Genomic DNA, 23,056 nt, shown 5'->3' with positions numbered 1-23,056 from the left:
ATGATCGCTAGCAGATTACTCACTGTACTGTACAAAATGTTATTTTAATTTTCTTTTCCATGACACAGTATTTAAAAATACATTTCTTCTACTTTGAAGCACTATAAATGTAGAGTAATTTGATTACTTTTTACACAAAGACACAAACAAAGTGTACAATTGACTTATGAGAGATATTCTTGAGAGGCTCCATATTAATAAATTATATGCTATTATCTAGAAGATTAGGCAAACAAAAATTACAGCGGTGAAAAGAAAGAATCCAATTTAAAGCTACGCGACTACAAGTAGAATAAACGACGCATCGTGCTGTGTCAGACGTATCCTATAATGATAAATGTACAAAGAAGGAAACGTCCACTCGCCAATACGAGTTAATTTTATTAAAAAGCTTCTATGCTTCCCTAACAAATTGACACGATACTATAATCCGAAAATTTTTAATATAGCTACCTACATATTTACACATTTTATCTTTTTATGTTATCTCTCCAATATAATTTTTATTTAGGCCAATTTAATCCATGAACGTTGTGTAAATATTATTCGAACACAATAACGTGTAAATATAATTATACGTAAGGCAACATCGAATTAAATAAAATCGGTTAAGTAAGCAAAAAGAAAATCAAAATAAAATAAATACTCCATTACGGTATACATATATAACATACATTCGTAGAAAATCGAAAAATTTGTATATTATTTCGAAAACTCCTTGTTTCATCCAATTATCCAAATTTATCTTCGATCCGAGTCTCTGGTTCTCGTACTCGACAGTGAGCAAAATAAATTAAGCACGATTCATTAAAATAGTCACATGCCGGATAATATCGGTTGGTGGGCACGCTTAATTAATGACCTCAATTAGTAGCCTGTTGAATATACAGGCGTTTGAACGTGTAGCAGGAGATTGCTAATCTTAGTCGTCACCGAGCAGAATCAATTTCCTATGACGTCCAAGTGTAAATTGCACGGTTACGCAAAACTTACCGCAAGTTCGCCGACCATGCCGTAGAGAGGGTCCACCGTGGCGTATGTTATCGGGCAGAAATTGTTATCTGGATCCCGGAATACCGAGCAACAACTCAGCCATTTACATAGCGTCGTGATAGCGGCTGAGTTATGCCGACTAATGCACTTGTCGACTAATGCCCTCGAGTTGCTCTAGATAGTCGCGAGCGACCCGCTTTGACCTCGACTTCCCTATCGGTTCCTTTGGGATAAAGCGAATTTTAACGGCGATATCGAATGGAACGGACAAAAAGGACGATAACGATGCCGCGTTGTAACCTTATGGGATCGCTTTGATAGTTTCCGCCGAAATTGAAGCCTTTCATCTCGACCAGCGAATAGCGAAATCGCCCTGTTTTCCATCCAGACCAGTTAGTCGAATGGTATTACTTTCGCGGTTTTCCATGTGCCGAATCAAGATTTACGATACTGGAATTGTACGATTAGACGTGAAAGTATTTTCCATCTTTTCAGAGGATTGCTCTTTCGTTTCGATTAAGCACAGGCTTAATAATTTCGTGTTATTCGCGTTACTCGTACTCGTTCGGATATAGAGCTAAAGGGGAGTAGAAGAAAAGTCGAGTGTTTCCCTTTGATGTGAACCGTTTTTGGGGAAATTTATATTTTTCAGACAGAACATGGACGTATGGGATAAAGCGATTTGTACGATACGTGGTACGCGGTATTGTACTTCTAGTATCGCGAAGACAAACGATCTGAAACCAGTCATTACACGACGTATGAACAAATAAACATCATCCGTAGTAAACGTTCTGAATGCCGGAGAACTATTTTGCTCTCGACTACATTATATTTACTGTTACATTGGAATAAAGTGAATCGTCGATAAAATTACTCAAAGAAAAAATTTCCATCTGTTTAAAGAACTGTCGATAGATTTTATCGCCTTAACTGTTCGTTTATCTAAACGGAATAACCAAGGTAAAGCTTCTTTAATTTCTAAACCCGTAAGATCTCTATATCTGCCTTAACAGCGATTGCAAATAAAACATCGATAAAGCACAACTAAAAGTAGCTGTGAAATAAATGTCCTACGCGACAAACTCTGTCCACGGACAGATATTCGACTTGTCCCATTTAGGAGGAACGAAGCTGGTAGGAGGAAACAACTCGCTAACAAGAGAGGTCGCAAAAGTTGCAGGTTTACTCGAATCACGTCGATCTGAAACGTTTTCGCGGCAGTTTCGCCCTGAAACGAGCTTAGCCTTCGGAAAAACCTTAAACCGCAGTCGTTCGGAGGAAACAGCGAATTTGTCCAAAGTGTCGTTACGGATGAGTTAGTGATCTCGAGAAAAATACCTTTTTCCATCGTTTGCTGGCAAGTTGATGGAGCTGGTGCTCGCGCGCGATCATCTCCCGCCAGTATAAATTCCACTTTTTAGCTGCAGGTAACGAGCGCGATCCGCAGCGAGCAACAAGAATCGGCAAGCTGGCCAAAGCATTACGGCGCGTGTGCAACTACGAAGAAACGAATATACGGAAACGGAAAATAGAAAGAGAGAGGATGAACGAGTCGGATTCTCGCCGTTATGAATCGCGCAATCAAGGCTCTAGACACTCGAGCGAGGAACTTCAGACAGCTGATGCCTGGCTACTTCCGGTTGTTGTTAAAAGCGTTCACCAGGATTCGCAACTTCTGTCGTGGAGTGTGGGGCTCGATGGGTGGCGCGGGTCTCGGCCCGCTGTGTTTCCGCGCGAACGAACCGAGTAATTTCGACAATTACCTACCTAAAACGGGTTTGAATACCAACGAAAATAGTTACCAGAGCAAATAGTTTTCTTTGCCCTCGCTGTAATTTGGCCATTCCGTTAAGGACTCGCTAACATTCAGTAATAATTCCTCTACTTCCTATTTTTCTCCCATTTCCTAGCGGAGGATTTAACGTAACGTAGTTTATTAGTTCGGCGCTCTCCTCTATTTTATAGGGTCGAGCATAAGCGAAATTATGGTAGCGCACACGAAGTACAGCGTTATTTCTCGGTAAAGAATCATCTCCAATAAAGAAAAAAAAAGCATTTTCAAATTTATCTTCGGATACCAAGCTTTTTCTCGGACAAAGGATCGATAGAACTTGTGAATGATTAAAAATTCATACTTGGGTATTTAATACACAGTGATGTATAATTCCAATCCCGATGAGAAATTCAACGCGAAATCGTAGTGTCTCGTTTCGTTTCCGGAGATAATTTGATTTGCGTTTATTTACGCGGTGCGCAGCTGCAGATACATGCATAATTGATCGAGAAGCATTTCCTTGTCACCGGTAAAAATTCATCTTTGGCATCTTCCTTCCGGGTTTCGCGCGCGAGCTTGCGGGATCTAAAGGTGAAATATTCATGCTGACAAAATCCAAGACCGTTGACGTAATCCGTGCACAGGTAGTGCATAGGACGCACTATCTTCGAAGAGAGGAGAGGTACCTAAACTCGTTTCTCATGGATGGACGTCGCTTCTTTTCGTTTGCACGGCGACCTTCCTCCCTTTGAATCGACATCGGGACACCATGCCATACGGAATATGATATTCCACTGCCGAAAAAGATTTTCCTCGAGCAAGTCATTATTGATCGGTCGAAGAGACGCGCAGCTGTTTAAACAGAGTTGCCTTATTCGGATTGGCAATTTACAACGAACAACCTGCTGTACCTTGCGCCACGCCTTATCGTTTGATATCACGTTTGCGTTTTATTCAATACAGGATCGCACCTGCCAATAACGAAATCATTCGTCTGCCAGATTTAACGTAAAATGTTTGCTTTCAATATTTTCGAAGTATTTTCTTTCGATAATCGAATAATTACTTTTGCGAATAAACGTATGGCAAATACCAAATGTTTGGACTGTTTGTCGTTTTATTCGATATATTAATAAAGCGAAGTAGGTTTGTTGTTTTTCGGTGATTTTAGCTAGGGATGTTCTACGTGTCGTATAATATTATATAATTATATGATTGCGAATAAATTAATTAAGAACACACCAAATTTTCGTCAAACGTTTCTATATTTTTCTAGAGATTAATATCTATTATTACGAGTATGTTCTTTAGAAATATACAGATGGCGAGCCGAGAAAAATAATGTAACGCAAGGTTTCGACAACATAAATTTAATGGCGTGTTACTGTACCTGATGGTAATAACTCCGATACGTATCCGTGTCGTCAAAAAGTATGATCGATTTTTGGACGAAATCAGTGTTTATTCAAATTCATTTTTAACACGACTCGAGAAATAGAAGCTCCATAGAGTTTCTTTCACTGCCTGAATGTTGTAACAATATTCCATAATGTGTAAATTATTTGATATTTTATAGAGTAGAATTTATATTTGCATGTTTAAATTTCCCATAAATATATAAATATCTACAGGCAATTAGTAAACTGCTTGTGTAATTGGTCATATATAAGCGTGCTAAAATAACATAATAATTTGTAAATACGACAAGATGGCACATTTAAATCAATGTTAGTATTCAAGCAATTAATATGGAACCTACTTATTTGAAAATCCAACTTTATTTGACTATATATTTACTAACGTTATTAATCATGAAAATATCTCGGAAGAGAGAGAGAGAGAGAGAGAGAGAGAGATATTTAAAAGACATACCAAACTTCTAATATTTAAGTTGACGGTGCTTTCGATGTGAAGCGTATTAATTGGGGATATTTTGCAGAATTTTGTAAATTAATATTATGAAACGTAAAATACAAGTATGAGATTGATGCGAGTGCTATTAATTTTATTATATACAAATAATACCTTTTCCTTTCGATCTGTCTGGCAATAATGCGTAATATAATATAATCAAGGCAGAAGACTGATATTATTCGAGTAAATATCATTGAATTTATGTACAGGAAGTTCTATTCGTTAAATTATCCGTATCCGAATACGAATTCTCGAAAGAAAGTTTCAAACTGTCTGTTTCAATAACAACCACTTAACTTAATTACTTTCGAATATTCAGTTATATAAACGGAATCAGGCAATGGATTCCTTCTCAGACATTTAGGAAAACCAATTAACTAATGCGCAATTGTCATAAACAAGTAAACTATATATCGTTGAAATACAACTGATGCTCTAATGTTGCTCAAGCATCTCCTGGTATTACGATAAATTAGCCTTCGCTTTAAGACACGATGGAAATATCTTTATGGAATCTTGTACATAAAGGTAGAATTATAAAAGAATAACCTGGTCATATGTTTTTCTAAAAAATGATCAACAAGGTTCAGAAGGAACTCCGATCATAAATAGAGTCATAAATCAAACGTTTATATCGTTAAAAATATTCCGATAATTACAAAATTATACAAAATTCTAAGCTAGATAAAAGATTTCAATAAAAGTCACAGGTAAGATTGTAAAGCACGATAATACGTAAAAACTAATATTAGCGATAAATAACTTCCCAAAAAACTAGCAAATGTACGTATAAAATCGTCAAATTGCCATCTAATCGTTTACTACGTCCTAAAGTCAGAAAAGTAGACTCGAAAATTAAAGTGAGTAAGTGCAAACATGAATCAACACGGGCCATATTGTTCGCCAGCTATCTATCCAAGATTTAAGGGCGTCGTCGTCTCCTTTCAATCGGCATTATTCCTGACTCGAATCAAACCGCATAGATCGCAGAACACGCGAGATCTTTTTCTCGATGAACGAAGGAACTGCCATTGTCCTATCCTCGGTAGGATCCGCCCGCGGAACAAACGGTCGTAGGATTCGACGTGTAAACGATATCGCCAACTGTCCATTGTGCCCAAACGATAATTCTTTCCGCCTGGCCGCCGAGGAGCCGAGAAACTTTCGGCTTCCGGCGCCGTCTTCTTCCTCCATAAATCAGAGATAAATCACTTTTAAACTCACGCTGTTAACCCCAGGTCGCCGCTGTGCTTGCCAACGGACCAAAGTCGCGGTCCCGCGGGAACACCGGAGAATCGATGACCCACGAGATAACGAATATGTCTCCGGGAACCCCTTAATATCGCGCCACCAATCGTCCAGCTCGTTCTTAATTAACATAATTCCGTAATGATCCAAATTACGTTCTCCTGCGAGAGTATCTAGGTTACCGATGACGCAGTACGGCGTTTCGTAGCGATCGCTCATTAATAATGCGCGTTAAAGGAAGCTTCAATCGACCTTGTTACCGTTTGATCGACATCGATACACGGCAATTCCGGCGAGCGCTGTATAAAACGGGACCGAGCAAGTTTCATGGAAACGCCACATCGTAACGAGCGCAACCCTGGAATAATCGAGCGACTTTGTTTCATTTGGAAAGCACGAGAAAGCTTCTTTTTCACTGAGCGGTGCGTAACGATGATCGAATCACGTGGATGAATCGGTGATATCGAAGTTTGTGAGCTTTAGGGAGAAGTTCGTAAGTTTAAAGTTAGATGAGTTAAAGACTTTTGGGATGGATATCCGGGGAACAAGGGTTTGGCCTTTTCCTATAGAAGGTGGTAAGCTCAAGGGTAAGACAGAGACAAAAATTTGAGAATACTAATGGTAACCGATACTTTCTAGTATCGTGTCAAATTCGTATTTACGAATTCCTTTGCCTTACACCGGACATATCCAAATATTTTGCATTTGATACGATGTGTTAACGGTGAATAGACAACGATCATAGATAAAATACTACTAGGCAATTTATAAGGCATGGGGTTAAAAACAAGGCGCAGGTAGATGCAATGAGTCTAAGAAAAATAGTAAAAGTCCTCGCGTGCCGTATTAATAATGGCCAACAAACACGTCGAATACGATTCTGACCCGATAATTATTAAACGTATGATTAAAATTAGAATTACCGACCCTACGAGACTAACGTGTTTCGGGTCTTTTGCTCTTACAATTATCAGTTAACTTCACTGAAATACACAGATAATCGTATTTATATTAGGTTGTTCGAAAAGTGTCTGTTTTACAGACACGTCTTTTACAACGACGCATCCTTATACAAACATGAAACCTAATCTCTCGAACTTTGTAATCTTCATCTTGATAGAACATAATGGATCATACGTATAATTCGATTAAATAATATAAAACGAAAAATGTTGTGCATCCATTATTTCTTTATAAAACGAAAGAAACTTTTCGGACGACCTAATGCCTACATATCTATTTGTTTTCATTACGACGTTTATTACAATTATTCATTTCTAGATATTAGAGATTGATAATTCTAGCCTCAATCTATCCTATCTGCCATATTTTCGCTTATTAATTGCAATTCAATGTCGTAGAACAATATGGATCACAAGCAAGTTGATGTTAGTGATACTGAACGCTATTGCCAGCACATGTGATACCTTGGTTTCCTCCCCTCAACAGAGAAATCCAACTGGGACACTCTACGTGGAATCCAATCTCGCCTCAAAGAGGCTCGTCTGCGCTCCATGGCGTATTCTCCAGAAAGTTCTGTGACTCGCAGCTTCAATTATCGAGTTCTCAATCAATTAAGCGAGTGGCGAGATAATAAATTAGTCGGAACAATCGAGTATCGTGATCGAAATGATATTCGAATGCGACGAAGAAAGAAAGACGATCGTTCTGCAAACTAAAGACGAGACGACCATAGTTGTGTATATTTAACTGTCCACTTGATGACACCTAAGTCCATGTCTTCCTCAGATGTTAATAACAATCTAATACAAATACCCATATATCTTCCTTTTTTTTTATTTAATTGTTTACATTCACAATTTGTCCAGTTTGGACATTTGGTAGAATTACATCTTCCTTTGCCTACCGCTGTAAGGAAACGTTGGACGAAATAACAAGGCCTTCGTTTACGAGAAAATCTACGTAAGACGAACAAGAGAAAGATACAAGAACAAATAAATTCTACAATGACAGTAGTGGAGGCAATAATTTCCTAACGTCGTTTGTTTAGATATTGAAGATTCAAAGTATGCGAAGTGTTACGTCGGACGACACTCTAGCTAAACCAGGCCACACACCGCGGGCAAGATGGCATCTAGATGTCTTCAGATCCTTACCGCGTACCCTCCATAGTCTCAAGTACCCTGCATAAATCTCAGGAATTTCCTAGTCAAGGTCCTTCAGACCGAACAGATATTCTTTCGCTGAATTGTTTCCTAAAGTTTATTGTCCACCACTGGTTGACGCGGGAAAGTTGCCTTTTCTCACGTATGAGGCCTCCCACTAGCAACTTTATCTCGAGGGCGGTTAGCATCCTTCCTCACCTACCACCATAGCAAATAACCAGTTAACAACGAAGCCTATTTCCCTCGCTCTCTTAGCCAAAATCGTCATCAACAAATCCGATGGTCCCGTGCGCTAGACACACCCATCCTTAGTTTTCCTCCGTCACAGCATCATCACGGAACTTCACTGATTTTCCATCTTTCAAACAGTCAACATCCCTTTGACCGGGTTTACACCCGTAGATCACTCACTTATTTATCTTATACATACGCACCAACGTAACTATCTTCTTTACAAAGTTGTTGGAATAAACTGTGATTTATAACTTGTTACGTCAGTGTAATATTCAATTAACCACCTCTGTTATCTTAACCGAAATAGGGATCGATCATTTCGTGGCGTCGATTATCTAATCGTAACGGGAATTTACGACTCCCATTGGCGTGCTTCCTGCGATCGCGTCTCTCCGCGAGTGGTCGAAACACAAAGAGTGGGCATAATAATCAGACTAACGCGAAAAACCATCGTTCAATAATTTCGAGCAGTGTAGTGTCATAGGATATTCAACAATTTATATAACTTTCGTAAAACACGTATTAACCAGGCATAAAATAAGAGAAAATCAAAGAACAATCAGGATAAAACTCTTTATGGATCGTATATAAATTAGAAATAATCTGGGCCAATATAGAAATGTCTTTATCCGCGATAAAGCTGCAGAGGGTAGCATAATAATATCGGTGGTGCAGTGGTAGGGAAAGAATAGTCTGCGGAAGGTTGCCGAAGACATATGTGCTGGATAACCCACGGTTACCCAGAAGTATTCGTAAATTACTTCGTTAATGCGCGTCGACCCGGCAAGTCCTCCGTTAATTCAGAGGAACTTCCCATTATCCTTATCGAGCATTGAAATATCGTGTGGGAGCCGTAGTTCGTACGACTATTCGCTAAACACGAATAAGAACGTAGCCATGCATACATAGGAAATAATGGTATGTCCGTAGCAATTCGCGATTACCCTGGCAAACCGTATCTAATGGCGAGAAATGGAACGGTGTTTTCCGTTCGCTGAACAATTTCGCGAGAATCACTAGAGGCCAAAGAGGATTAAAAAGGTTAGAAGAAAATAGCTTGGCCAGTCTTTACGTATATCTCCAGAGATAAATAGAAGGAGGGACGCGTATGCTTCTTTCTGTTTGCGTTTCTTCCTCTGTTTTCGCAATCTCTTAAACGAAATTTCAAATTGAATGAAACGTCAAAGTGCAGAAATGGTATTTTGTCGATACGATAAAGGAGAAATATTAGAACGCTATAGAAATATTAAATTATTATTTTTTATTATTTATATAATTTATCGTTATTAGATTGCAGTTTCTTTTTTTTCTTCTTCTTTTAATTAGGCTGGTTTCGAGAAGTGGGATAAATTCTGCAACAATTACAACGATTCAAACGATACTATCTTCCTTATATTTTTAATTATCGCGTGATTGCTCAATCTATCGTCTACGCGATAAAATGACCAGCATACTGGTTACGAGTTATAATATTTCCGATTCGTCAGACGCATTTCTAAATCGGACAGACGCGCTATGTCACTCTCGTATGTACATACTCGTATATATCGACGCGGCCTACTTTAAGTTCGACTTCACTTCGAGCAACCTCCCTTCGACCGTTTCTTCTATCGCTAAAAGTTCCTTTTAACCCATGTAGCCCAGCTCTTACCGGATACTCTCGCTCGATGATGCATGGAAGTTCTAAAATTTCTTGTTGGTGCCATCCGAATCTCGAACGACCTTCGGTATAGGAGTAGGAAGAAGCAAGAGAGGAAAAAGGAAGAAAACCGTCTTCTCCTCGGTCGACATTAACCTGGAAACGCGGACCGTCGATCCTGCGCGAGAATATCCTGGAAGCAACACCTACACGGTCTCGTCGGTCCCTTTAATTTCCATCTGCCTACTCCGACACCATCGTCGACCAGAACGGATTGCTTTCAGGAAAATAGAAGAGCCCTGTGTTCCGGCGGAACGAAGGACGACTACGATTTCACGAATGATTTCACTGGAACGCGTATAACTCCGCGGAAAGACGGAATACACGCCGCGCTCCACGTTCCGAGTTTTCTTCGAGAAGAATAGAAGCCTCTGAATCACACTTTCGCGCGCCACCTACTGTGAAACCATTTCCAACCGACAATTTCACCGCTACAAAACGAAATGCGTTTATTGTTTTAACCTCCTCTATTGTTTGTTTTTCGCGTAGTTGCGACAGCGATGAAAGTAGAACGTTTTGGAAGTTTGAGAATTTGGATCGTTTCACCTGGGTCATTCTTTCACTAGTATCGTAATGTATTTTTCGACCAGTAAAAATTTTCTTACAATGAAACGAGGTATAGAAGAATCGTTATCGATACGCGTCGCTTGTCTTTTTAATTTTATGGTCCTAAGTCGATCACAGCAGAGTCAAGGATCGTGTCGTGTTCACTTTTTCACGTTTCAAGGTAATCGTTCATTTTAGGGGACGCAGCTCCGATGACCTTGATCTTGACAACATACGTCAAGGTTAAGATCACCGGGGCCATTTTCTCTAGAGTCTACGTTTATCTTTAATTCTATCATTTCATGCAATGTACATAACATTCAGACAATGTACATAACATAACAACAGAAGTATACGTTAAGTAAAAGTTAGGGAATCGACAAACTTTCATTCCATACCTTGGCCGATACCTTTTAAATTAGCATCCAAAGCAGGTTTGTTTATTGTGACACTGGAGAAACTAATTGTCATAGAATTTCCCATTGCTGCGAAAGAAAATATTTCCACGAGTCACTCGAAGTTTCATATGGCTTCCATCCGACAAAAATATCCGAAAGTAGGACATATACTTTAGGAAAATCGATGCATTCAATTTCGCGTGCAATTTATAATACGGAAAAGTTGATAGCCAGAAGCAACGTAAAAAAGTCGAACGCAGCGGGAAGAAAATTCGAAGAAAGTCACCAGGAAGCGAATCGTAAAACACCTAAGAAAAAGCTAACTACTCTGAAATCTACAGAAAAGCCAGAAGCAGAATAACGAAAAATCGGTTCTTCCACGTGTCTAATTTCTGTATAAATAAACGGTGAAGATGTTCGGTGCAAGAAACACAATGGAGAGCGACGAAGATAAATAGTATCGTTGAATATTCAAAAATGGTTGGTAACATTTTTGAGAAAGAAAAGTATACGTTAAAGCCTGTTTGCCATTTTGCGAGGATATCAGTTTGGAAATACGCGAGACAAACCTGGTAGAATATACAGGGCGGTTGGTAACTGGTGGTACAAGCCGAAAGGGGGTGACTCTACGCGAAAAAAGAAGTCGGAAATATAGAATAAAAATTTTTCGTTCGAGGCTTTGTTTTCGAGAAAATCGACTTTGAATTTTCGCTCGGTACGCGTGCGGTACGTTACAACGGATCTCACTGTAGATCGTTGTCTCGATGGAAAAATGAAAAAAAGAAATTAAAGAAAAAATTTTTATTCTATATTTTCGACTTCTTTTTTCGCGTAGAATCACCCCCTTTCCGCTTGTACCACCAGTTACCAACCACCCTGTAGACAAAGATACGATAAAGGGAATTGCTCCAACACAGCTCTATTAGAACTTGAATTCGGAAATGTTAATAAATTTTGTATCGATTGCTTTTGAACTGGCATACGAACATTATTTTCTATTTTTCAATAGTCGTAATAATTTGCATACACGCGTGTAACTTGCATTTTGGAATAGGCATAAAAGCAGAAATATTTGGATGATCTACGGAGTTGCAGCAGGAGAAGTCGTTGAAATTTCGCGACATAAACAAGCGTCATTTGACGCTACTTTCGATACGACTAGAGTTAGTAGAGCAGAAAACAAGCTAATTCAAAGGCAGCGACTCGACGTTCCTACGAACGAAAAGGGGCTTAAAGGAAGTACATCGATCGATGGTGCCGGCTTTAATAGCCAGTGTTTATCGTCAATACGAAACTCCTGAGGCGAAGACACCTTATATGTGTAGGACGGTCTCTTATGCTCTGCCAGACACAAATCAGAGATGTGCCTTTGATTACAAACGCTGACTGAAAGCCGAAGAGCCACGTACGTTTGGCAATTAGGGAAATATTTCGAGTTTCCTTCCAATCTAATTTTAGTTTTCCTCAGTTACGCAAACGTAATTAACGTTTCATCGGTGGACAAATATTTCATACTTTAGAAACGTACATACGACGTTATAATTAAGTAAACGTAACGAAGATCTGTAAATATATCTTAGTGAATGTTTAAAATGTAATCTTTTTCGATCGCGATCTGACATTATAAGTTAGCTTTTTATAACTTCCGTAATTATTTATTCAATCTCCTAGGTGGATTTCATTTTGGTTATTCATTCGAGAAATAGCTTTAACAATTAACAACGTACAATATCCGTCTGGATGTCTGGTTCGTAAATAGCAATTCAATTTGCTGTTAAATAAGATATGTCGATAAAATTTGCTTCGTGATAAAACTTCGCTGTTCTACTCGTGTGCATTCCACAACACGCGAAACAATCGTTCTAAAGATAAGTTCGATTCAGCAGACAAACGCTATATCCAGTCAAATTGGGATTCACACATGTGGGAAAACTACACGAGGGGAGAAACGGCTGAGAAAAGGGAGGAATTCGTGCAAGAAACTGTTACGCGATTGAGAGTCATGCTTTGAACCAAGACCGCGTGACTTAGGTATATAAGCTAAGATATTGGTACAGGAATGGACGGAACGTTGTACGACTAACAACGGGATCCACTTAAGGAAAGCGTGGATAAGCTGGGATCTTCTAAGATGAGTGTATCTCGTAATCTGCTATCACGTGGTAACTCAAATAACTTCGCGACGGATAACTAAAATAGACTGTACGAATTAAACCGAATAAAAGGATATCCGACGTATAAGATTCAGAATACGATCAGCCTCGCAACAATTAGATTTCGAACAATATTTCGAAGAACATATCCCTCGACTAGAATTCCTTCTAAAATAAAATTTTAGAAATTATAAATTTCAAATGCTTGCGTGTCGGAAAAATGTAATAAAGTCGGTACTAGGGTAAACTAGAATATGTCAGGCGCAGAAATTGTACCGATTCGGTAGGACTTAATATTTCCTGCGGAGAAGCGTACTAGCTCAAACAGCAGACAGTTGGACTCCGCGAAGTATTCGTAGGAAACGGAACAGACTCGCTTCCGCGTCGATACGTTCAGTCAGTTTCCTTCCAGGTACTTTAGCAATCAATTCACCAAGTGGGAGCAGACCCGAAAGGTTGACCTATATAGCAGAACCGACAGGCGTGATAATCGATCGATCGCGGAAATTCGCGCATAGCCTGAACGCGCGACCAAGTCCAGGAACGGTCGGTGACCCTCTTCATAGCCGGCTCTCTCGTCCCTCTTCCGTACCGGTTCATCCTTTGTTCGTCAGGGTTTACACTGGAAACAGCCGCTTCGGTGCTGTTGTACTTAATTAACGCGCTACCTTTCAACGTTCGGTCGAGGGCTTGATCCGACAGCCAGAAACCGGCCGTGCTTTCACCGCTTGATCATTTCGGCAAACAGCGGACGGACCGCGCAAACTGATTTGACAAGGAGGACACGTCTCGTTGTCCCCGTCATTGACGCGTGCGCGCGCCACACGCTTCCACATGTATGCGTGAATAACACGCGAAGAGATGAATCGTGACGCACGAGTCGCGAAATGACGTGTCACGATTCCAGCGGAACCGACGGAAATCTGCACAAAGAACGCCTGATGCCATTTCACGCCGCGATAAACGATCGTTCAAGCACGATCAAAAGACTCCGTGTCTTTGGCAAGCCAGGCCTTTCGATCGCTTGCTCGTACAACTTGATTAACGCTCACCCACGGCGTTGTTCGATCAAGGATTCAATCCAGGACCGGATTTAATGATTTTGGTAAACAACGCCTACAAGGACAAACAAAGGGATTCCGCGTCTGTTGTCGGAATAGCGGCTGAATAGCAATATGATGAGGCTTACCGAGCGAATCGAATAGAACCGATGGCAGCTGTAATTCCGATTGGATAGCATAGAAAGCAAAATATCGCCGGTGGCATTACCAGCGATCAACCCACCCCCTTCTGCCACCGAATAGAATGTTTGCTTTCGAGATTTGTCGTTCGACCACTGTATCTTCCTCCACTATAGATCATTACGACGAGGATGTTCAATTATGAGCGCGATGGATACCAGTTTATCTCTTGAAACGTGGATTTTCGTTCTAATTAGCGCGAAAGATACTTATTAAATAATATTTTCATTGATCATCCGACGAATTATTTAAATATTTCAATGCACCGTTTCTTCAAATGCCTCGTCCTTTCTCTCCGTCCTTTTTATCTTGCTTTCTCTTCACATCGGAGAATTAACGTAGATCCAATTCTGTGAATCTCCAATGGGTATTTTCAATACTTATGCCCGAACTGCTAACCGATTCAATAAACAATTTTACACGACTTTTCGCGTCACTTTCACATTTTTCACGTCCGAAATGACATTGGTGGCGCATTAGACAAGACCCATAAAGTCACTCACGAATTTGAAACGGCACGATTAACCTTATCTTAAAGCCAATCAGCACGGCGGTACAATTTAACGGCATCGCAAGTTACGCGTCTATGTCCGATTTCTTTATCCGAGAACGTGATACGACCATAACATCGCGATAACAGCACGGACGACAAAGGGTCGTTGTTCACACGCGACTCGTCACACATGCGACAATATGTGCACGCATGTGATATAACGGGGTGCAGAACAGTGCGTGACCAGCAAACGGACTGGAGCATAGACAATTCAGCCTTGAAAATCAATATGCCGCACAGGCGGTAATTTTCACTCGAAAGCCTGCGTCTTACGTTAATGACCATTCGTAAGAAACTTTTAACGAACAACGAACGACGTTTCTTATCGCGGCTTCTGCGTGAGTTTCATTACTTCAAATAACAGTGCGTTAATTTCTGTGTTTCTTTTTCTTTTTCGTACAAGTTTCCCCTGGTAATTGGGAGTTTTGATGTTTATAAAATGCAAATTTAAACGTTGCATTTGAAATTATTGCTACGCAGATCTTGATCGTGACAACTGAAAAATAGATTCGTGACTAGTGATCATTTTGCTTTCGAATAATCAATAACATGCGCTAGAAGAAACATTCGTGGCAAACTTGCGAATAGGATGCAGTTAGATTGAAAAGAAAGAAATAGTAATTTTCATATATGTACGGTTTATGCTCAATGGTTTCAGATCTGGTCAAACGACAGAAGTAAATTTATAATTTGAAAATTCGAAAAAGATATTGTAGAAAGTTTTGTTACGTAGAAACGCGGCATCTGTTACTATACAATACAATACTATACAATAGAATCGTGTTTCAATATCCGCTCGATGTTTGCTTACAACTTTGTAACAAAGCCTCTGCAGAAAAACTTGATCGATGTTTGTTTCCCGTTTTCGCTTGTAAATTATGATTCTTCGATTTCATTAGAAAAATTGCAAATGTTCTGTAGACAATATTTTACCTCGTTGACGTCTTCCAATTTCATGTTTTATTCTTATTTTCATTTCAACAAACATAGAAGATCTATAATGTTTTCAAAAAATATGTAACATAAGATCGAAAGGCGTAATCGTACATATTAGTAAGAATTTTGGAGATATTTTAGAAAGACACAATTGGATCGAAAATCATATGCGAAAGGATCGTTGATCATTGTCAATAGCGTTCGATAGAATAGCGTGCACTCTTCACACGTCGTTTTTAAACGTACATCCTCTGAAATAACAGATAATCGAAGATAATAATGAGAACAATATCGCTATTATGCGCTTAACCGAAGCAGATTACGTACACAAACATTATCACTGACGTTTATTGTTGTTGTGCATCATGCGCAAGATACAACGAGAAGTACAAGAGGACTTGCTGCCAATCACTTTCGTATCCCTAAGCGGCTTAAGACAAGTTCTAAACTAGGGGAAAATTTTAAATTAGTTTTTACGTTAATCTCTTCGAATTATTGCACACTGCGAAGCTGACGATGATAAAACTAGGAACAGCATTATAATTAGGACACTGTTACTGATGTACCAGATTCTCCTGGGTCTTCGTAGAATACATTTCACGTCATATGTTTCACGGTTAATAAAACTGCTTTCCCTCGCATTATCCGATCTATGAGATTATTACTTTTTCAAAAATTCACAGTTAGTTTGCACAATTTTTTATACCAATATATTTTTCTAACGCTGGATTAGATAATTTTGCAATTATTCTTAACGATATATTTTTAAAATTCGTTCTTCTACTATAAAGATAAATCGTGCAAACTGTTTTCTCTGTTTATACGATCGCTTATTATTTTATATTAATATCCTCGGAAGAAAGAAAAATACGCAAAGTGTTTCGTTTCTTCAGGATTCAGCACGTGATAGTTGTAAGCTTTCATCGTGTCTATTTGAAGCTATTACTTACCGCTTCAGTGTGTACAGGATGAGCAGCAAACAGCAAGCCTGTCAAGGCAGCAAATCCTGGACGCAGTGATGCCACCGCTAGGCTCACCCTTGTGACCAAAACGCATGCAATGGCGTGCAGGGCAATATTCGTCGCGTGATACCAGCTTGGCGTTAATCCCGACATCAAGTAGTTCAACCTGAAAATACGGAAACGGGCTGAATTAAAACGTGCTTCGATAATGATTTCAGATGTTATGTGATAATTAATTTTATATCTTAAGAATATAAAAACGTATAAATTACATTTCCTTCTATCAATATTATCTATATTATACATTACAAATAAGAATACAGAGAAATATACAAAGATAAGATGGATTATTAGAAATGTTTTTATGTTTTAAATGTTGATTTATTAAAAAGATCTTTTTATGGATGTTTTGAAAATATAATACGCATAATTCCTATAGCAAACAATTGGCGATGATAGCGACCAACGTTCAATAGAATTCTCCAACAAGATACTAAAGACAAAGTCGCTACTAATTCCGACCGGAACTCGTAATGAAGCATCGTAGAAAACAGTAAGCCATGATTGTAATTAGACAATTACGTTTACGTGTTATTAAAGTTTATTATACCTTTAAAGTCCATTAAAGATTCACCATTGTTATTGGCAGACATTATCACTGGATTTTACAATAAACGAGCAACAAACTAAGTATCAGCGAAACGATATGCGCTTACGTTCCAGTAAAATCTCTCTCGACATAAATACAAAACCTTATCTTCGGTATGCGATTCATCTAGTTGTTTCTGTCAATACCCTACCATCAGCTGACCACTCGAGAAATCGGAAAACAATGGGCGCAGCAGTCTTCCCGTTTATAACTACAGAGGATTTGACGGCGCAGCCGTGGCGAAGTTTTCACGGAAATCCGCTTAAGTCGACCAAGATAATCGGATTGTAGAAAACACTCCATACATCTATTCGCTCTGCTTCGTCCATTCACCGCAACCGGTGTACAATTTCTCTCTTGCTCGCTGCTTTTCTTGCTGTGTCGCCGGTGTTCCTCGCGCCACGTGTTTCGCTTCTAATGAAAGTACCCTGTGAAACTCCCCAACTCTCTATACCACGCGTTTTCTTCCATGACCATTGATCATCGAATACTTTATCTACTGCAGTGGAAATGCTCGTCGTGCACGATCGAAGTAGGTGGTGTTGCAAGAAGCAACTCAAAATGCAATAAAATCAACTGAAGATCGACCATCGCTCCAAAATCAAGTCATTTGCCACTGTTAAACGCTATAGGAGAAGGACATAAATCAAACTTTCTATTTTTTATAGGGAAGAGACTTCAATACGTTGTCGATCGATTCCACGTTACCACAATTGCTTGTTTTATTTATTAACTAAACGCGTTTTTTCATTCCCTTCAAAAATTTGGAAAATATCGTTTGTCTCAGTAATCGCGTCCTTGGCTTCTACAAAACTTCATCATCAACTTAACTTCTCAATTATTTTGAGAAATTTGTCATCTCTGAATAGAACAGGTGTCTTCGTTTTCAATCTTATCTTGTTATACATTTAGTGTTAAAATTCTTCTACTTAACCATAAAGTGATATTAAAATCAGACGATCAGTTTTGTCTTCTGTGATCCTTGCGTGAAATCTATAGGTAGTTTCTTTCTCTTTCAACAAATATAACTTAAATATTTAAATTGCCGCTTTTCATCGCAAACGCTTCGATTCCAGTGACGAAGAAACGCGAAGAAAGACGAAACAGCCTAAAGAACAAGAAAGAAAGCGCGACAGGCGACTGAAAGAGAAAATTGAGGGCGAAGAACGAACGAGGATGGAAAATAGGTGAGACAGGGTACCAGCATCAGGACGAAAACAAACACGGTAGCTGCTGACGCGGTCGAGTAATAATTTTGAAACTCTGCCGACGGCATAAGTTCGACGCTTCTGGCGGACCGGAGATTGGCCTCGTTCCAGGTGTCAAGGATCCTGCTCGCCTGGAGGCGTATCCTGTCATCTCCTTGGCTCTGGATCAACCAAAGAACTCGGAAGTGTCAGTTGCACGTTCGTACGCAGATTTTACTGCGAATTTTATGAGACGTCGATGGACGATCTTGATCCAACTGATCTTGCTACGAAGCGGTGTAATATGTGGCGCACATTCGAAGTGGAGAATTGTTATTTCAATCTGAGATGCCAAAGTTCTATGGAGATAAATGGTGAGTTCGTCTAATAGAATATAGTAACGAAATTGTTGGTATTACATTGATAAACTTCTGTATTATATGTTGATATATAATGAAAGAATGAAAGTAACGTTACGGTAGAGTGGCTGCGCGAAGTATAATTTCACTATATCGTTGAGATAAAGAATTTCTAAAAATGAAAATCTATCACACTGGTGTAATCTTATAAAATATCGCAAAGAGTTTTGCAGGTTTTGCATAATTTAAGCTGAAGTAGAGCCACATTCTGGCTGGAAACTTTTAGTAGTTACTGCATAAATATTAGTGCTTAATACAACTTGAAAAGAGTTTAAAAATTCGCAGATATGCAAGCGCAAAATTTAAGAGTATTAAGAAGGATTCTGAATTTTAAATGGATAATATCAAGGATTAACCTTTATGATATTTAACGTTATTGTATAAATCCTAATTTCCTTTCCAACCTGAACTCCTTAAATTGTGTTATTCAGCACACCTCGCGTTTCACATCGATCTTCAACTTGTTGTCAATTCTTCAAAATCAATTCGCTCGATAATTTCCTAACTCGTAAGAAAGTAGGTTTCCAAGTAAGTTTCGATGTTGGCCGGATATTCCAGGCATTTCAGATTATACCGATGCAAGCCAAGCCTTGAATGTCTTTATTATATTATGATCCAATAAAAGTCCGTATCAAGTGAACACGCGACAAGGCAAAACTATAGAGTGAACTACTTTATATGAATTAATAAAATGTTAAGTGGCTCTGTGCAACTGTTCTTTGAAACTGCACTTCGTTCCTCGATCCTAGTCGAATCAGCTGGCGGCTGGTTGCGGACTGACTCGGCTCGTGCGTCTCGCTGAAGTCCTTAGATCGAAATCGATAATCGATAATAGTCACCGAACGAAGGAACCTTCGGTCTCGTGCACCAAAAGTCTTTCGGGTATTTATCCGTAAAAGATTCCAACGTCAAATTACTTGAATCACGTATTCTTATCGCTTTGTTTATAATTCACATTGTACACGATTCACACAGTTCAAAATATATTTCTTCGTGGAACGGTCGAAGAAGCCTTGTTTGAAATTTAAAACGATATTTCAAGCCAAGTAGAACACTTGTATTTCCTTATACTTTCCTTGTACTTCCAATCGTAAAAGGAGTTGAATAAACAAATATGCTTCTTACGTCATTAAAGAAAATAGTTATATCAGATTAATTTTCACGACACAGTGATTTAACAAATAAAATAACAAATACGTAGCAGAGAAACAGAGGGTCCAAGAAACTACAAAATACGAATGACGATCGTGAAAACTTGAAAGAATGTTTCCAATCATATTTACAGTGGTCGATCGAGCGAGCCTACGACCAACGATGTTACAGCTATAATTATGTATGTGGTGTTTATTAGCATATAAATCGAAAGCACGTTTGCACAGTTAACACGACTATTTTCGTCGTTGCAACGAAGGAGATCCAGTTGTAGATCAAGCGGATCGCTTTGAACATAAAATATCATTCCATGAATAAATGTTCTTCTGGGGCAGTAGATTCTTGAGGATACAACGATACCCAGCCATGTATTCGCAAACGGATACCCTTATTTCCGGCGTCCATATGTATTTAGCAAACGAAGACCAACCAACATTCCGAAACATTTCCGAGACGCAATCTCGTTTCACAAGGCGCGAGAATGCACTGGCGCTCGCACCATAAAGGGTATGAGGGTTGCATATTTAGGATCTTCCTGTTTGCACTTAAAGGGCTTCCTAGCTGTGACGCACGAGTCTCCGGTCTTGTTGTGCGAAGCGCTACACTGCTCCAGATTCTCCGCTTCCTTTGGTTTCACTTGATTGTTTACACGGATTCGGTTTCCCCGTGGATCGCTAAATGGACCTCCATCTCGATGGAACGAATGAAATTTACATTGTTAGTGTTTAAATACCAGGGAATCGCTCAATACGATCGACAGTTTTTCATAGTTAAACGTTTCACAATCTGCGATACGAAGCTGTTTATTTTATAAGAAAATTTCGAAAAAGATTTTGAAGAATCGGACCGAGTGGTTTCTGAAATTATAATTTGAATTTCTACGAATCGATTCATTTTAGGATAAATGAGTATTTTATTGGATTCGAGGCTTTTACGGCCGGGCATTGCAGAATTTTTAAACTCGAGACTCCCGCGACGTTCAAGACAATGCAATCTGGTATTTCGTTAGTATTACAACTATATTGTACCGTAACTGTACGTGTAGATTCATCACAGATCGATCGACACACTGCATTTTCCTCCAGAAACCGAAGAACCCGCACACCGAAGCGAAGATTCTAGAAGTTTGACTATCTTACGCACTAGATACTTCATTCCACAAATAATGTGTCCAACCTAGCGACTTTTATAGTTACAATCGGTAGATTGACTGATCTAGACTGTGACTAGACTTTAAATGTGTGAAATTCCCAAAATATGTAGAAGTATACAAAATACACAAAGTAAAGTAGTCATTTTAACATTTACCTAGGAACAATTCTTCGTTTATGTTCCATTTCTCTAAAAAATATAATTTTCCACGAATATCCACAATTTATCGACGCTAGAAGTTCGGTAAATCTTTGTAAATAACTCAACCTTAAGTGCTCTGCAAAGAAGTACCAGCAGATTCAACGTCCAAGTCATAGGTCTCGAACAAATTAAGAATAAAATCAAAAGGAAATCTTCAAACAAAACGCTCAAACATTACTGAAATATTATCTATCACAGGTTAAGTTTTATTAAACGATATTATACAAGATTACAAATCTAGAATATGGAGAAACTGGAAATTGCATGGATATTATTGAACTCACTAGTAAAGAGTAATTCAATATTAAATCATACCAAATTGAAAGGTAAAATCGCCACCATATAGAATCATATTACGTCATACAATACGAAGTTCTGTATGTACACAGAATTCATACATTATAAAGTCTATATATATATTGTACATATATATGTATATATACCAGGATATTATGGCAATTCGGTACAACGACCAATTATCCGCAAAACAATGGAAATCACACTCGAAATGACAAACGTGATCGATCACGTCCTCCATACATAGTCTCGTAAAACAAGACAAGCTATTACGCAGCTATCGCAATATGAACTATAACGCGTCTCGGACTGATCTAATGTTCATTATCGATTTCACAGATCGGAAGTAATCAGGTTTGCCAGTACAAAATCTATACAAAACCGTATACCGGAGTAAAACTATATGTTACGTTTATCTCTAAAAGAAATGTATAAATCAGCGGCTATTTGGCAACTAATTTTCACCATATTAAAGTTTTTAAATAAAATTATATTGTAGTATCGTGTACGAAAGGCCTAAGAGATATCGGCTGAACCATAAACCATGTCGCGAGAAAGCCCAAGTGCCAACAGGCCCATCAATGTGTCCTCGGTCCTTCGATCGAATAGTTTCGTGGAAAGGGCCTGCGTGACCCTGGCCACGAGGGATGCTAAAAGGGATGCTAAGGGAAAAAGACGATTTAACAGGCAGTGTCAGTGGAGAAGCCAGAGAGTGCGAATCGAGAAGTCGGACAGTGCGAGTTGCGTTGTCGAGATAGCGTTGCTAGTGTCACGTCGAAGACACAAGAAATCACGAAACCGATAGATCGCCGGTGATCTCCTCGCGTCGCAGTTCGAACGTTTCACGAATAAGGTGAAGAAATTGAACTTCGTATAAGATGATGGCAATTTTATTCTATAAATCCAACAGAGTGACGGTTCAAAGTGTTACAATAGAATAATGTGTTGAGCGCTAATTTAGGAGGGTGTTTATATGGAGGTTTTAGTCCCTTTGGAGGGGTTATCGTCGGATGTATATCAGAGGCGGTTATTCAGCTGCTGTTTTGTTATTATTTCGATAGCTGTGGCATGCTATCCGGGGAAGATAATAACGAAAATGACTTTTGCACACATCGTCACGAGCAATATGGTGTAAGCAATTTGAACGAAGATTGCCCTCAGTGTATTAGATGTTTGTTTAGATTATGAGCAATTTCGTATATATTGGGTAGGCAACTAA

At 39.0% G+C, this 23,056-nt stretch overlaps 1 protein-coding gene across 3 annotated transcripts in view; it reads right to left on the bottom strand.

Annotated features, from left to right (window-relative positions):
- LOC117214864 (protein O-mannosyl-transferase TMTC1-like) overlaps window positions 1–23,056 on the bottom strand; it is a 280,632-nt gene that overhangs the window by 142,606 nt on the left and 114,970 nt on the right. For all 3 annotated transcript variants that reach the window (XM_033461241.1, XM_033461239.1, XM_033461240.1), the window contains exon 2: window positions 16,769–16,946. In XM_033461241.1, the coding sequence (XP_033317132.1) occupies window positions 16,769–16,946 (178 nt within the window). The remainder of the gene's footprint in view (window positions 1–16,768; window positions 16,947–23,056) is intronic.

Source organism: Bombus bifarius, unplaced genomic scaffold, assembly GCF_011952205.1.
Source record: "Bombus bifarius isolate JDL3187 unplaced genomic scaffold, Bbif_JDL3187 scf7180000009243, whole genome shotgun sequence".
NCBI classification, from domain to species: domain Eukaryota; kingdom Metazoa; phylum Arthropoda; class Insecta; order Hymenoptera; family Apidae; genus Bombus; species Bombus bifarius.
Note: the sequence above shows the minus strand (reverse complement) of the source record. Positions and strands in the feature narration are given on the sequence as shown.